The sequence below is a fragment of the Aedes albopictus genome, chromosome 2, assembly GCF_035046485.1.
Source record: "Aedes albopictus strain Foshan chromosome 2, AalbF5, whole genome shotgun sequence".
Lineage (NCBI taxonomy): Eukaryota > Metazoa > Arthropoda > Insecta > Diptera > Culicidae > Aedes > Aedes albopictus.
In genome coordinates, this window is record NC_085137.1 from 228,669,949 (window position 1) to 228,687,124 (window position 17,176).

At 42.6% G+C, this 17,176-nt stretch overlaps 2 protein-coding genes across 2 annotated transcripts; both read right to left on the reverse strand.

The window, feature by feature from the left end:
• Positions 1-2,633: 2,633 nt before the first annotated feature.
• On the reverse strand, positions 2,634-9,859 carry LOC134286376 (uncharacterized). Its single transcript, XM_062847988.1, has 2 exons — positions 9,055-9,859; positions 2,634-5,467 (listed from the first exon to the last, which is right to left on the reverse strand). Exons 1-2 carry the CDS (start codon positions 9,857-9,859, stop codon positions 2,634-2,636), a joined length of 3,639 nt encoding a protein of 1,212 aa, XP_062703972.1.
• Positions 9,860-9,897: 38 nt separating this feature from the next.
• On the reverse strand, positions 9,898-11,691 carry LOC134286377 (uncharacterized). Its single transcript, XM_062847989.1, has one exon. It carries the CDS (start codon positions 11,689-11,691, stop codon positions 9,898-9,900), a length of 1,794 nt encoding a protein of 597 aa, XP_062703973.1.
• Between the last annotated feature and the right edge of the window lie 5,485 nt (positions 11,692-17,176).

Sequence of the window (17,176 nt, forward strand, 5' to 3'; positions counted from 1 at the left end):
TTACGAAAAGATCCTGGACCGACCGGGAATCGAACCCGTCACCCTCAGCATGGTCATGCTGAATACCCGTGCGTTTACCGCCTCGGCTATATGGGCCCTGGGAATACGACGATATACGACGTTCAGATTGAACTGAAAGTTCCTAAGAATACTAGCGCCACGCAGTGAGTGATTCTCGAACTAAATTGTTTTCCATGCGAAAGATTTTAGTCTTCTGAGTGACTTTGCCGAAGACAGTATCCTTCTAAGTGGTCCAGAACACGAGATATACGACGTTCAGACTGAACTAGAAACACCTAAGAATACTAGCGCCACGCAGTGAGTGATTCTCGAACTAAATTGTTTACTATGTGAAAGCTCTTAGACTTCTGAGCAACTTTGCCGAAGACAGTATCCTTCTAGGTGGTCCAGAACGCGAGATATACGGCGTTCAGACTGAAATGGAAGCTCATAGGAACAAAAGCGCCACGCAGTGAGTGATTTTCGAACTAAATTGTTTCCTATGTGAAAGCTCTTAGTCTTCTGAGGAACTTTGCCGAAGACAGTATCCTTTTAGGTGGTCCAGAACGCGAGATATACGACGTTCAAACTGAACTGGAAGCTTATAGAAACACTAGCGCCACGCAGTGAGTGATTTTCGAACTAAATTGTTATCTATGTGAATGCTCTTAGTCTTCTGAGCAACTTTGCCGAAGACAGTATCCTTCTAGACGGTCTACAACGCGAGATATACGACGTTCATACTGAACTGGAAGCTCATAGGAACACTAGCGCCACGCAGTGAGTGATTTTCGAACTAAATTGTTTCCTATGTGAAAGCTCTTACTCTTCTGAGCAACTTTGCCGAAGACAGTATCCTTCTAGGTGGTCCAGAACGCGAGATATACGACGTTCAGACTGAACTGGAAGCTTATAGGAACACTAGCGCCACGCAGTGAGTGATTCTCAAACTAAATTGTTTCCTATGAGAAAGCTCTTAGTCTTCTGAGCAACTTTGCCGAAGACAGTATCCTTCTAGGTGGTCCAGAACGCGAGATATACGACATTCAGACTGAACTGGAAGCTTATAGGACCACTAGCGCCACGCAGTGAGTGATTCTCGAACTAAATTATTTCCTATGTGAAAGCTCTTAGTCTTCTGAGCAACTTTGCCGAAGACAGTATCCTTCTAGGTGGTCCAGAACGCGAGATATACGACATTCAGACTGAACTGGAAGCTTATAGGAACACTAGCGCCACGCAGTGAGTGATTCTCGAACTAAATTGTTTCCTATGTGAAAGCTCTTAGTATTCTGAGCAACTTTGCCGAAGACAGTATCCTTCTAAGTGGTCCAGAATGCGAGATATTCCACAACTACTGGCAAAATGTAGTGCTATCCCGCATGTCCGACATGGTGCCCTGTGTAGCAGATTCCCGGTGGCCAATGATCCCGGAACCACTATTTCAACATATCAACACTTTCTTGACGTAATTATCTATCAAATAAGACTTTGGTCATTTGAATTAAAAAATCATCATTCTATAAGAGTTTGATTTTCTGGGTCATAATGACCCCAATGCATTATTCGTAACTTTTTTTGTGGCGCCATTTTGGTTTCACCTTAAGAAAAATTTTTTTTTCAAAAGACTCGTTTCTGCAAAATATTAAAAGTCAAGAAGTTTCATTACGATAAGTTAACTAACAAAAAAGATATTAATGCTTGAAATCGCGTTTTGGGTCATAATGACCCTAATGCACGACGAAGGTTAATGTAAAATTCAGTGAAATAAAATAGAAAATCATATGCAATTTATTTTACGTCTGGTGTAATTTTCAGAAATTTTTGCTGTGAAACTTTTCGCGAAAAAATATTTGGTAGGCTTAATATTGGTCACCATTGTGCACAACCACTACCAAATATTTTTTCGAATAATGTGTTCCACTGTGAATAATTTGCCTTTAGATGGTATTCGCCATACAATATTTTTGCGATTTACTTTTAGCAATTTTTCGCGCATAGAAGCTAGCGCCACATTGGTCGATGCGGAGAGTAGGAAAACAGCCGATGTAGTTAATTCATTGATCACACGGATGATTAAGGACTGAATGTCAAAGTTCTTCCAACCAAAAATAAACAACATGCTTGTTTTATTGCATTCTTATTGGTGCTCTCAATGTTTCTTCGAAAACCACATTAAGAGTGGTCCACTTGGCTGGAAGACGTTCTTATAGCGGTTGTTGGTACGGGTTACGTCACTAATTCTGGACAGCAGACACACTTTGTGGTGGTGTAAGCTTCAAGCTAAAAATTCAGTTTTATTTATGCAAACTATACTAATTTACAAATATATGGCCAACTTACGATTTTAGTGAACGTACTATTGATTTATGAGGAATCGTATCGGTAGCGTTCGTGGGTATGTTTACTTCTAAAAAAATACATATTTGAATCAAGTTACTAAGCTTACAGACTTAAGTTCCTCATACTTACGATTAGTATTGATTCGAAGCACACGATGTAGGCTCGAATTCAAGATTTAGTAAACGGTTTTATAGTAATAGTAATAGGAAAATAAATTTTCAACTCTTAGAAATTCACGATATCTCGTAGGGAGCAAAACAGCGTTATGATGACTTGCAGACTAACATTCCCTAGTATTGGTCCTTTGACACTTTATCTAGCCTGCTGTCACGTTTGACGTGTTGGTCCAGTGCGGCCTGCTGAAAAGTGTCTGCTTCTTTGCAGGCGGCGTCGCTGCACCGAGGGGTGTTGTCGGCACATACCCCCGCCCGTGAACCTAGGTGATGTCCTGGATGTTCCTGAAGTCTCGTAGGTTCACGCTCTTTCTCGACGTCTAACACCGCTAACTTCGTTACAGGCCGCCGCAGAGTTCCATTCGCCGTTCGTACTATCGCTTGACGAACTCTTCCATCGCTGCCTACAAGTACTTTGTCCACTCGTCCTCTAGTCCATTGAGCTCGTCCAGATCCATTCACAATAAGAACCAGGTCTCCTTCAACTATGTCCTTGGTTTCCTCGAACCACTTGCTTCGGCGTGTTATTACTGGCAAATACTCCTTTATCCACCTTTTCCAAAATTCCCCAACGATATGTTGGGCCATCTTCCAGCTGCTACGGATAGTAGCGTATTCAGGTACATCTTTTGGTCCGATTTTGTTTCCTGTAGAACTACCCAAAAGGAAATGGTTGGGCGTAAGTGACTCTTGGTCTGCTGATTCCAGAGGGATATATGTGAGCGGTCTGGAGTTCACTAATGCTTCGGCTTCATAGATTATAGTCTCTAGCGTTTCATCATTGGGCTTGCGGGGATGTTCCAGTGCCGAGCCAACTGCTGTTTTTACCGATCTCACTAAGCGCTCCCACACACCTCCCATGTGCGGAGTAGCGGGCGGAATAAACTTCCATTCGGTTGTAGCGTTCGTGAAAGTAGATGCAAGCTCTTCGTTTCCAGCAGCAATTTCCTCCAACAGTTGCTTGTTGGCACTTTGGAAGCAAGTACCATTATCAGAGTAGAACACAGCAGGCGAACTACGGCGTGATACGAATCTTCGGATTGCCATGACACACGATTCGGTTGATAAACTGTGCACGACCTCCATATGCACGGCTCGGATTGATAAGCATGTGAAGAGAGCGATCCACCGTTTTGCCTGACTCCTGCCCACCTTGACAAAAACGGGTCCAAAGTAGTCCAAGCCAACGTATGTAAAGGGTCTTACAAATGGATCCAATCTTTCCTTGGGAAGAGGTGCCATTACCGGTGGTTTTGGAAAAGCCTTGTTGATGCGACACCATGCGCAGTCTTTGGCCACCCTTAGCACAAGTGATCTCAGGTTTGCTATTTCAAAATACTGTCGCAACTCATTAACGACCGTCTCTCGATTTGCGTGACGATAAAGATGATGAAACCGCCCTACGATCAAAGTAGTTACTGGATGTTTCTTGGGGAGTATTACTGGGTATCTTGCTTGAAACGGCAAATAACTCGCCGCACCTATGCGGCCTCGCATTCGCAGGACTCCTTGACGATCCATATACGGCCAAACTTTGTAAAGTGAGCTCGATTTTGAAACAGCAGAGTGTTTTGCATCTGGATCCCCCCGTGTCTTTGCCAATACCGATCGTTCCACTGCGAAGGTTTCCTGTTGTACTACTTTCCACAGCAGAATTTCCGCTTTTGATAGTTCTTCTCGAGTGAGTATTTCTCGTTTGAAGTTCCGCGCGACATTTCGTCGACGCAATCTATCTATGAAGCGTATGACGTACGCCATCGTACGTTGAAGTCTTGTCCAGCTGCTGAATCTGGAGTAATCCACCGCCGGTTCATTGTTCCAGTGAGCTTGGACACGTCGAAGTTCCTCAAGGGTTGTGGTTGTGGATCGTTGCATTGGCCATGCCATTTCGTCCAGGCGTAGAAATTCAGGACCCTTGAACCAGCACCAATTCGAATCTAGATTAGGTCCGTTTTTCCACTTCGTTGCATCGTCGGAAACGTTTAGTTTGGATTGAACCCATTTCCATTCCTGTGGCTCGCTCAAAGTAAGGATTTCGCCTATCCGAACTGATACAAACTTGTGGAACCTCCGATGATCGGACCGGATCCATGCAAGCACAGTAGTGGAGTCGCTCCAGAAGAATCGTTTGGATACCGGAAGCGAATGGTATTCGAGAATCGCTGCGGCAAATCTTACTCCCAGAACTGCAGCCTTCAACTCTAGCCGAGGAGTGGACAATGTTTTCAAAGGGGCAACCTTACTTTTAGCTCCCACAAGTGCTGTTTGAACGTGACCTTCATGCACTAGCCGAAAATATACCGCGCAAGAATAAGCTATATCGCTAGCATCAACGAAAGTGTGAACTTGTAGATCGTCGATGTTGGGCGGAAATGGCACGAAGTAGCACCGGGGAATGTTCAGTTCGTTGAGCTTCGGGAAGAGTGTTACCCATTGGCGCCATTTTCGATTGAGGTCTGCATTGATAGGCTCGTCCCATCCAGTTCCAGCAGCCCAAGTTCCCTGAATAATTGCTTTTCCATGGACGAGAAAGTGAGAAACGAGTCCTAGTGGGTCGAAAAGGCTCATTACGACTTTCAGGACTTCCCTTTTTGTAGGAATGTGTGCTTCATCTATTACTGAACGTATATCGTCCCGCAAATTGAACGAATAGGAAAAGCAATCGTTTATGGGGTCCCAAGACATCCCAAGTACGGACTCTCTAGTGGCACCGCTTTCCAGCATCAAGTTTTTCGGTTCGTCAGCAGTCGGTTCACCTATTTTGTGGAGGAAGTCTGTGGAGTTGGAGCGAAAACGGCATATTTCAAATCCTCCCAGCGAGTGAACCAATGTCACCTTCTGTGCTACAGTTGCAGCTTCTTCGGTGGTCATAAAACTGTCCAAATAGTCATCGACATAATGGTTTTCAACGATCGCGGTGACTGCTCGGGGATATTCTTCGTTGTATTCCTCTGCATTCAAGTTTTTAACGTATTGTGCAGATGCAGGTGAGCACAATGATACATATTGCCCATTTTACTGGCATTTTACCAGGTTAGCTGGTATGTCTGAAACATACTGGAAAAACTTGTAATTAGAAGGCACGAAATGTTGCTAATTGGCAAATTGAGAGATGAAATTTGTGAAAAAAATCGCGTTCTGGTGGGATTCGAACCCACGACTCCGTATTCGCTAGACCGGCGCTTTAACCAACTAAGCCACAGAACAGGTAATGGTTCTGCGGAATAGAAAGCCAAACTGACTCCGAAGCCGCACCATGAACACTCCTATTTCACAAACTCATCTCTCTTTTCGGCTTAGATGCCAATCCACAACACACTCCTGTTTGTGCCCACTACCTACAAGTGCGAGCGAGTTATTTATATGAAGCCGAGACTTACTCTCGCACTCCGCATACCTAGCCACCAGGCAGTTTGTTTTGCTGGTGTCTAATTAGTATGCGTCGAGAGCTCGGCACGGTCGGACGCTCGGACGACCGAACTGCGCCAAGTGACGCAAGCAAGGGTACAATGATACATATTGCCCATTTTACTGGCATTTTACCAGGTTAGCTGGTATGTCTGAAACATACTGGAAAAACTTGTAATTAGAAGGCACGAAATGTTGCTAATTGGCAAATTGAGAGATGAAATTTGTGAAAAAAATCGCGTTCTGGTGGGATTCGAACCCACGACTCCGTATTCGCTAGACCGGCGCTTTAACCAACTAAGCCACAGAACAGGTAATGGTTCTGCGGAATAGAAAGCCAAACTGACTCCGAAGCCGCACCATGAACACTCCTATTTCACAAACTCATCTCTCTTTTCGGCTTAGATGCCAATCCACAACACACTCCTGTTTGTGCCCACTACCTACAAGTGCGAGCGAGTTATTTATATGAAGCCGAGACTTACTCTCGCACTCCGCATACCTAGCCACCAGGCAGTTTGTTTTGCTGGTGTCTAATTAGTATGCGTCGAGAGCTCGGCACGGTCGGACGCTCGGACGACCGAACTGCGCCAAGTGACGCAAGCAAGGGTACAATGATACATATTGCCCATTTTACTGGCATTTTACCAGGTTAGCTGGTATGTCTGAAACATACTGGAAAAACTTGTAATTAGAAGGCACGAAATGTTGCTAATTGGCAAATTGAGAGATGAAATTTGTGAAAAAAATCGCGTTCTGGTGGGATTCGAACCCACGACTCCGTATTCGCTAGACCGGCGCTTTAACCAACTAAGCCACAGAACAGGTAATGGTTCTGCGGAATAGAAAGCCAAACTGACTCCGAAGCCGCACCATGAACACTCCTATTTCACAAACTCATCTCTCTTTTCGGCTTAGATGCCAATCCACAACACACTCCTGTTTGTGCCCACTACCTACAAGTGCGAGCGAGTTATTTATATGAAGCCGAGACTTACTCTCGCACTCCGCATACCTAGCCACCAGGCAGTTTGTTTTGCTGGTGTCTAATTAGTATGCGTCACCAGCAAAACAAACTGCCTGGTGGCTAGGTATGCGGAGTGCGAGAGTAAGTCTCGGCTTCATATAAATAACTCGCTCGCACTTGTAGGTAGTGGGCACAAACAGGAGTGTGTTGTGGATTGGCATCTAAGCCGAAAAGAGAGATGAGTTTGTGAAATAGGAGTGTTCATGGTGCGGCTTCGGAGTCAGTTTGGCTTTCTATTCCGCAGAACCATTACCTGTTCTGTGGCTTAGTTGGTTAAAGCGCCGGTCTAGCGAATACGGAGTCGTGGGTTCGAATCCCACCAGAACGCGATTTTTTTCACAAATTTCATCTCTCAATTTGCCAATTAGCAACATTTCGTGCCTTCTAATTACAAGTTTTTCCAGTATGTTTCAGACATACCAGCTAACCTGGTAAAATGCCAGTAAAATGGGCAATATGTATCATTGTACCCTTGCTTGCGTCACTTGGCGCAGTTCGGTCGTCCGAGCGTCCGACCGTGCCGAGCTCTCGACGCATACTAATTAGACACCAGCAAAACAAACTGCCTGGTGGCTAGGTATGCGGAGTGCGAGAGTAAGTCTCGGCTTCATATAAATAACTCGCTCGCACTTGTAGGTAGTGGGCACAAACAGGAGTGTGTTGTGGATTGGCATCTAAGCCGAAAAGAGAGATGAGTTTGTGAAATAGGAGTGTTCATGGTGCGGCTTCGGAGTCAGTTTGGCTTTCTATTCCGCAGAACCATTACCTGTTCTGTGGCTTAGTTGGTTAAAGCGCCGGTCTAGCGAATACGGAGTCGTGGGTTCGAATCCCTCCAGAACGCGATTTTTTTCACAAATTTCATCTCTCAATTTGCCAATTAGCAACATTTCGTGCCTTCTAATTACAAGTTTTTCCAGTATGTTTCAGACATACCAGCTAACCTGGTAAAATGCCAGTAAAATGGGCAATATGTATCATTGTACCCTTGCTTGCGTCACTTGGCGCAGTTCGGTCGTCCGAGCGTCCGACCGTGCCGAGCTCTCGACGCATACTAATTAGACACCAGCAAAACAAACTGCCTGGTGGCTAGGTATGCGGAGTGCGAGAGTAAGTCTCGGCTTCATATAAATAACTCGCTCGCACTTGTAGGTAGTGGGCACAAACAGGAGTGTGTTGTGGATTGGCATCTAAGCCGAAAAGAGAGATGAGTTTGTGAAATAGGAGTGTTCATGGTGCGGCTTCGGAGTCAGTTTGGCTTTCTATTCCGCAGAACCATTACCTGTTCTGTGGCTTAGTTGGTTAAAGCGCCGGTCTAGCGAATACGGAGTCGTGGGTTCGAATCCCACCAGAACGCAGGTGAGCAGGTTGCACCGAAGGTGGCGACGTTCATAATGTAGACCTGCACAGGGTTTGTCGGATTGTCTCTCCAAAGGAAGCACTGTGCCGGACGATCTTGCTCACGAATAGAGATCTGGTGAAACATCTCTTTAATGTCACCACATATTGCCACGGGGAACTGGCGAAAACGGCAAAGAACGGAAGGGAGCCCGAGCAAAGTCTGATAGCAAATTGAAAACTAATTTTGATGTTGTGATATTGCAAATTTTGATAACTCCGGTTGTTGTCGTTTTGGTCGTTTTAACGGTTAAAACATCAAAAATGAGAGCAGAAAAATGTTCCTGGGACAGCAAATTGAAAACAATTCCTGCTATCGATGATAGCAAATTGATAACTGTTTTTGTTATCAGCGCAAGAAAATTAAAAAAATCGTTTAAGGTAGAGTTTTTTGGTTGATATTAAATCATAAATGCAATAATACAATTGTACTAATGATATTTCCCTAGAATTACTTTACATAGTTTACTAAAAAATTTCAAAACTATTGTAACACTTAATATTTACATTAATTTATAATCACAGCAAATCGAAAGCAAAAATTTGAAATCAACTTAAGTAGAGATAAAATGATATCAAAATGTGATATCAATTTGTTGCTGAATACAAATCATGTTTTCGATTTGCTGTAATTTTGTTGTTGGACTTTGCTCGGGAGGGGAGTCAGTAGGTCGGGCCCTTTTAGTAGTTTTGAGTTGAAAGATACGCCTTCCACCATAGCTGCTGCATCCCACACCAGTCGTATCTTATTCGGTTTCCTGGGATGAACGACAACTCCCAATGGCAAAAACCACATTCGTTTCCGATCTATGTTGTTCAACTCCAATTCGGTTGCTTTGTGAGCGTACCCTTTCCGCAGATATTCAGAGATTTGTTCACACACCCGCTCTTGTAACAGTGTGTCCTTTGCCAGTTTTCTTTCTAGCGCCTTCAAACGACGAAATGCCATTGGGTAACTGTCCGGGAATACCGGGTCATCATCTCGCCAAAGTAGCCCGGTCTCGAATCCACGGTGCGTACGCCTTGTCGTTAGTTGCAGTATTGTCCTTGCCCGTCTTTCTTCATCTGACTCCAGTACTTCTTTCCGTTCGGTGACACCGGCGTCCTCCAGAGCAAAGTAGTCGCGAAGTTGGTCGTTCAGTTGCCGATCGCTATCGACAGGTGCGGCAACATGGAAGTGAACCACAGCGCGTGATGTTGATGGACCCATCAAGTATCCGTACACACTCCAACCAAGTCGACACTTCGCAGCTATCGGATCCTTAGTACCACCTTCTCGCACCTTTAGGGGAACAGCGAGGTGAAGGTTGTCCAATCCAATCAACAGCTTCGGTTGGATTAGCTCGTAATCTTTCAGTGGAAGTCCACGCAAATGAGGATATCGATCGCAGAGTTCGTTGTACTTCATCGATTGCGTAGGTAACACCAGACAGCCGACCGTTCGCACCTCGTATAACTTATAGAGGCTAGAACTACCCTCACCAGAAATTTTCAGTTGTAGACGTTGAGACATCCGTTCTTCTCGTGTTACCTTACCCGTCCACTGCAAAGTTAGTGGTTCGACTGGTCCAGATACACCCAACCGATCAGCGACTGTTTTTCCAAAAGAGTAGTCGATGATCCTTCGTCGATGAACGCAAACACAACTTCTTTCCGCTCCCCCGCATGCAATACCACTGGGAGAACTCGAAACATGGGTGAAGACCCACTATTTTGTGTGATATTACTGACGGAGACGTTCAGGGAAGGGTGGAGGGAAGAAGGATGGAGTAGTGTATGGTGTTTTTCGCGGCAGCCAGCAATATCACATCCTTGCCAAGTCCTACACGGCCACTTTCCGTGACTATTCAAACACGTGCTGCACAATCCTTTTCCTTGAACAACTTTCCACCGTTCGTCGTGACCCAATGATTTGAATTGACGACATTCTGCCACACGATGTCCCTCTCGCTCACATGCTGCGCATGTCTTACCTGCCCTTTTTAACTTCGGTGATGAGCTCGACGTCTCCAAGGATGAAGCTGGTGTTGCCGAATGAGCGTTTATGTGCCCCTTTTCTTTAGTGCGTCGTTGTTCACCTTTGAAGTTGCGGGTTGCGTTCGGCAGTTCGTAGGTTACTTGACTTGCCGCATCCAGTAGTCCCGTCATGAAGTCCCCAAACGTTGCTAAAGTCGCATACGGCTGTCTGCTCCGGTATACTGCCCAATCCAGTTTTAGCGAACCGGGGAGCTTCTCCACAAGTTCCTGCATCAATACCGGGTTGGATAAGTGGGTGTACTGCTTCGCCGCCTTCAGGTGGTCCACAAGATTTTGGACCACTAGCCCGAATTCTACTACCGATTCCAGACGGTCGTGTCTAGGCGCTGCCGCACAGCGTACCTTCTCGATAAGCGTTCGTATGAGTAGCTCTGGTCTGCCGTAGAGTGTACGAAGCGTGTTAATCACTTGTGGGACACTCGAGGGGAGGAGTAGTCTGCTCCGCACCGATTCATACGCCTGTCCTTTTAGGCATCGCTGTAGGCGCATGAGGTTTTCGGCATCGCTGTACCCACATGCTGATGTAGATTGTTCAAAACTACAAATGAAGATTGGCCAATCTTCGGGGTTGCCAGTGAAGTTCGGCAGTTCTTTCCCCATCACCTGCCTGGCTGCTAATTGGCTGGGAGAAAGTGCCCCATGGAACGCTGCCCCCTCCGGCTGATACGCTTGCCGCGATCCTGGATTTTGTTGATAGGGCATGTTTGCATCTCGAAACCGAGCGTGATCTGCTCGTGATACTGATATACGACCATCTTGTAGTGGTGGCTGGGTCGGACCGTTGAAGCGGGATCGAAAAACATCATGGTTATCTTGCTGAGTTTCGATGTTGTCACGTTCGGACGGCAGTGGTTCCTGGCAATCCTGGTTAGCTCTAGGTCGTTGATACGATGGACGTTGGCCTGCAGTCGATGGTGGTTGGTCTTGTACGAGCTGCTCTGCCTCCTCTCCGGCGTCAATCTGCAGCGAGCTAATTCGATCCTCGAAGGGTTCGGGAGAACATTGTTGCAACCAGAGGGCTATCTGTTGCTCCGAGTCCGGAATGGACTCACTCTTGCTGCTACATGCACTCAACTGCCGTGCGATAGTGTTCCTTTTCTCCAACGATTCCATCCTGATCACCTGCTGCCTCTTTTGGTACTCTTTCTCTTCTTGCAGCTTTCGCTGCCGCAACCGAGCTTGTTCTTCCAACAGCGCTTTTCTTTCTTCTAGACGGCGTTCTTCTTCCTCCATTTCTTTCCTTCTCATCGCTTCCTGGGCTTCCAGCTCCTGCTCCTTCAACACTTGCTCCTCCTCGACCAACTTCATTTGGGCTTCCAGACGGGCAGCTCGAGTACTCGAAGTCGTGCTATTTGCGCTCCGAGAGAACTTCGACGCTAAGGTGGTTACTTTATTGACTGGCTTCAGATCAGATTTGGCCGTTGACGACCGTAGTGACCTACCTTCCGATGGTGGTGGCTTCAGACTGCGAGATGTCGATGCGGTGGGGGCTGCAACCGTTAGTTCGCACTCCTTGCACAAATAACGGCGGTTCTTCACGGATTCGCTCACTCCCGCACATTCGAAGTGCTCCCAGAGCTTACAGCGGTCGCAAGCAACCCACTTCTCGTCGTCAGTATCTGGCCTCGTACAGGACTTACAGCTGTATCCGCCGGGCTTCCGATGTTCCTCCATTGTTACCCCCGTGTGATTTAAAATCCTTGAAGATTTTGTTGGTACGGGTTACGTCACTAATTCTGGACAGCAGACACACTTTGTGGTGGTGTAAGCTTCAAGCTAAAAATTCAGTTTTATTTATGCAAACTATACTAATTTACAAATATATGGCCAACTTACGATTTTAGTGAACGTACTATTGATTTATGAGGAATCGTATCGGTAGCGTTCGTGGGTATGTTTACTTCTAAAAAAATACATATTTGAATCAAGTTACTAAGCTTACAGACTTAAGTTCCTCATACTTACGATTAGTATTGATTCGAAGCACACGATGTAGGCTCGAATTCAAGATTTAGTAAACGGTTTTATAGTAATAGTAATAGGAAAATAAATTTTCAACTCTTAGAAATTCACGATATCTCGTAGGGAGCAAAACAGCGTTATGATGACTTGCAGACTAACATTCCCTAGTATTGGTCCTTTGACACTTTATCTAGCCTGCTGTCACGTTTGACGTGTTGGTCCAGTGCGGCCTGCTGAAAAGTGTCTGCTTCTTTGCAGGCGGCGTCGCTGCACCGAGGGGTGTTGTCGGCACAGCGGTTGTCATAAGGTTTTCATGGAATTACAGTACAGCATAAAATTTGAAATGTTACTTGGGTATCGCAAGATACTTCTCGACATATTTAGTTGCTATGACTTATAGCAGAAATCCTACCAAGAATATATACCTCAATACATAATTGCAAAACATATTAGGCTTATAACTTATCACACATACATTTGAAACAAATTTGGAATTAGTAATTTTATTTTTGCAATTTAGTGATTTTGAATGTGACGATGAATCCTTCAACACCCCAAGAGTTCTGAACACTCTATTTTATTTTACATTTTTTGATGGGCAAAAGTCCGCGAAGGAAAAAGAAGTGCAGTTATAATAAGAGTTATATTAACCCCCTTATTCTGATTACAGTAGGGTCTCCTATAAACTCCCCCCCCCCCCACTTTACTACCACTGCAATTTCTCAGTTGTCTTGCATCCGATCCAGCTGATTTTTTGCCTGCAGTTAGGCTACTTTATAGGTCTTTAAGGAGACCCGACTGTATGTACCACATCCAATGAAAAATTCAATGAACAGTGCATGTATGTAGCTCTGATCACCGGAATTCGTTTTTCTTCATGCGATCTTGTTTATTTTTTTTTCTATAAAAGAGTTGAAAATACACAGTTAAAAATTGTTACATCGAGTTCGCTGTAACAAAATGACCTCCATCTCTTTCAACACAATTCTCCATCGGATTGTAAAATTACAGGTTTATTAATTACACTAGTTTACAAAATAAAACGAAAGTCGTGAACTTCTGTCAACGACCACAATTTTTGAAGCATAATTTAGCACTGATTTCGAAACCGTGCTTCAAAAAAATTAAAGTAGACCAGTTTTTAAGTTTTAGCTCAATATTGAGTTTTACAACTTTTTAAAATATGGAATTTCATAAAATTCAAATATCTTGCGTATTGTCCAACCAATTTTAAATCTTTCTCCATAAATTAAAAGCTGATTATAATACCATTCGATCATCTGAATGCAGGTTTTGAGTCAGATTGATCAAACTCAAGATATTGGCGAGTTTTGGGGACGATCTCCTTAAATTTTAGCAAAATTTCCAAAAAATTATGAAGAAATGTATTTTTTCCAATAAGAAAACATTACTATTTAAAAATTCTTTCTCAACGTTTATTTAACATGTCATATGTAGGTGAGTTACAGTAAAAAATTCAGCTCAATCGGAGCATTGATTACTGAGAATGAGATGTGTGAAGTGAGCGACTTTGCTTAAAAATAGAACAAAAATCGATTTCAAATCATCAACCTTGTATGGAAAGTCGAAAAAATTTCCACTCTACTGTAATTTTTTTCCTTCGCGTTTTCGAACTCAGGGCATGATTCTACACCAAAAACGATCATCAGCTTACCGAGTTCAAAAATGCTGTAAACTAGTGTTACAGGGGTTTGCTAACAACTTTGCGTGCAAGAAATTCTTTTGCGTAAAATCGAATGAAATCAAATGGAAATTTAAATGTTCTAATATTTACGTTACGTGTAGTTTTCAGAATTTCTTTCTGTGTAGGTAATAGATGTATGTTGATGAGTTCATTTCATATTATTATTCGTAAACTCGCTGTCCTAGTGAACAACGTACCGCCTACTGCGGTTTTGTGGCACGTTGATCTGTAGAAAAATACTTTTAACTTGTAAACTTTTCCCTAAGTTTAACGCTCGAAATACTGGACAGGATAAAAGTGAGAACTTTTACTTTGAGCAGCTCGTTCTGAACCGCCTGTGAACCGATTCAAATTTTATTACAGGGTTCTTTGACCCAACTTTTCTACTTTTGTTTGATAAAAAATTCATGCTTTTAGAGATGCTCATTTTCCCTCCAGAATAGCGTGTGTAGGAAACGTTTTTAAAAAAATCTGTTATTTGACATGCAAATTTAAGTCGTGACAACATAAAATGACTGCAAAACATGATTTCTGCTAACAAGTCATGTACACAATGTTTGCAACTATCTTGAACATCACTAGCTACGATTAATTGCGGCTCCAAGGAATTGGCATCCCTATCCCACCAATGCAATGTTTTCGTAGCCAACATAACTGCGGCTCAAGCGTGAGGCTCAAGCTGGCAACCTATTTTTTAACACAGCAGCATAGTTTTAATGCTGGGTAAGAAAACAAGAAGACCATAACAGTCTCCTAGTTTAAACCGCAACACACAAATATGTACCCAAACATGTACTTCTATTTAAAGCTCGTTTTAAACACAGTACACGTGTACTAGCCAAACGAATTGAGAAGCCATCATGCGAAAAAGAACTTCCTCGAACGACGATTGACAGTTCGGCACCACTCGTTTGCCAATCGAAAAGCCGCTTCGGGTTTTATTATTTTTGGGCACTTTTCTGCTATAACTCAGCCAATTCTGAACCAATTGACACAATTTTTGGAACGCAATGAGATACGTATAGTATCTAGCCGTGTACAAAATTTTAAGTCAATTAGTTTGAAATTGACTTAGTTATAGCGAAGAGTGCCCAAAATACCGGCCGCTGCCCAAGTGGTTCGCTACCCTAAGTTTTATCTTTCAATACGACACTCAATGCTTCTAGAGGGTTGGACTGGAGTCTCCGGCAAAGTGCTTTGGATTGGTTGGTACTACATTCTTACATCTTCGGTTTTGCTCTATATCTGTTTTAACGGATCAAGATGAGTTGTATCTTTTATTATGATTATGTAGTGATCTAGGTATGCATCCTGAAGGATTGGTGTCTTTGAAGAAGTGTCTTGGATTTATTGCTACCACATTTACAAGCCTTCGATATTAATATAGATTGGCTGTAACTGCTCTAGACATTTATTTTTCTTTTAGAATTTCTCTCCAGAACACTAGAACTTGCTCCTAGAGGGCTGCGTTCTTCTACAAAATGGTTTAGGTCGATCTTTGCTACATTTTACATCTTCGGTTTTGGTATAGATTTGCTGTATCTGATCTAGACCAGTTCTTTTCTTTCAATATACCTCCCAAGTAACACAACTTGTTATATAACAGTTCAAAATACACGTTTCATACTAGATCTGATGTATTTTTCTTGCATTATTAACATAATTTGAAACACTTATATATTCAAAACAGCGCAAAAAATGGCGGCTTATAAAACATCTTATAAGTTATACAAGATGTATGCCAATACACTTATAGTACTAATAATTCCGATCCAAGTACATTCCACCCAAGGTTTCGATTGTAAATAAGCTATTTGTCATAATCGACAACTAGCAGACAACCTATATAATGCAATTATGTTCATTAGTTGGAATAAGGTTATTTTCAAGCAATATTGCATACAGAATGCTTTAATATAACATACCATAAGCATTTGTTGGAATTCAGTTATTTGAACGTAATATAACTTGTGGAATCCCATAATACAAGACCAATATAAATATAAACTATATTGTATGGTATGTATTATTATCAAAACGTACACGAGTCGTATCAACGGACAGAAAGTAATTGTATTGATAACTGCAACAACATGATATTTTTTCCAGATGATAAAGGCTAGGCTCATATATGATAGTTTATAAACTGTACTGACAATATAATTTAAAAGCTCATGCAATAAAGGCGGAGTTTTTTCACATGCGCTGCTAGTTTCATGGTGAAACTTATGGTTTTACTTCATCAGAATTCAAGCGCCACTGAGTCTAATTAAAAAATGAACATTAAAATTTTGAAAATTTGGGATATTTCTCTTGAAAAACAATATGGCAGCTTTCCATGAGAATTACAGTATCGGTTGAAAGTTTCAAGAATAATAAAAAAATCAACTATAGCTATAGTTCAATTCTGATCGTTCTTCAGTTGCGATTCAAATGTGTTTATGTTTAAGAAATATTTTTTCAGCCGAATAACAACAAAATTAAAAATAAAGAATGGTATTTTGAATTGCTTTTTTTTATTTTTGTACTAATGCTTTTAGGCGGTGCTGTGATCAGCATACTTTTTCTGGTGGAACACAAATCGCAATTCAAACCCAGTGTTTTAGTTGTAAATAAGTTTAAATTACGTTGAAAAAAGTTTCCAACAACTACGTTGCAAACGATTGAAAAAGTACTTATAATAACGGAAATAATACATTTAAATAGCATCTTCGTACATACATTCGTGTTCATACATTAGTTTCAATTTTGTTATGGGAAGAATTTCTCGACACCAAAATAACTTATTTACAGGTTATCTTTCAACGCGGCATAGCTGTATCTGTCAAATGTCAAAATATTTTCATTAGCAATTACGGTACTTGTTTTGTTGGTGATCCGTCGGAGTTTTTTTTTTTCGTTTTCACGGGATTCCTGGTGGTCGATGATTTACCCGACCATCCCGTGTTCGGAATATCCTTCACGGAAAAAAATCCATTCCCCTAACCATGAATAAAAAATCATGTTCTTATGATGTCTGCCAACTCATAATATCATAATTAAAATTCATAATATCATGAATGAGTTGACCAGAAATATGAATAGCAACAAGCATTTTCATAAATTATATTCATGGTCGCTTCCTAG

Bases quoted from the DNA above. Each gene is read 5' to 3' on its own strand.
- LOC134286377 (XM_062847989.1), bottom strand. From the start codon at position 11,691: ATGAAGTTGGTCGAGGAGGAGCAAGTGTTGAAGGAGCAGGAGCTGGAA.
- LOC134286376 (XM_062847988.1), bottom strand. From the start codon at position 9,859: ATGTCTCAACGTCTACAACTGAAAATTTCTGGTGAGGGTAGTTCTAGC. The intron at 5,468-9,054 runs GCGTATCTTTCA...ACTTGAATGCAG, and splicing joins TGCAGCAGCTATGGTGGAAG to AGGAATACAACGAAGAATAT.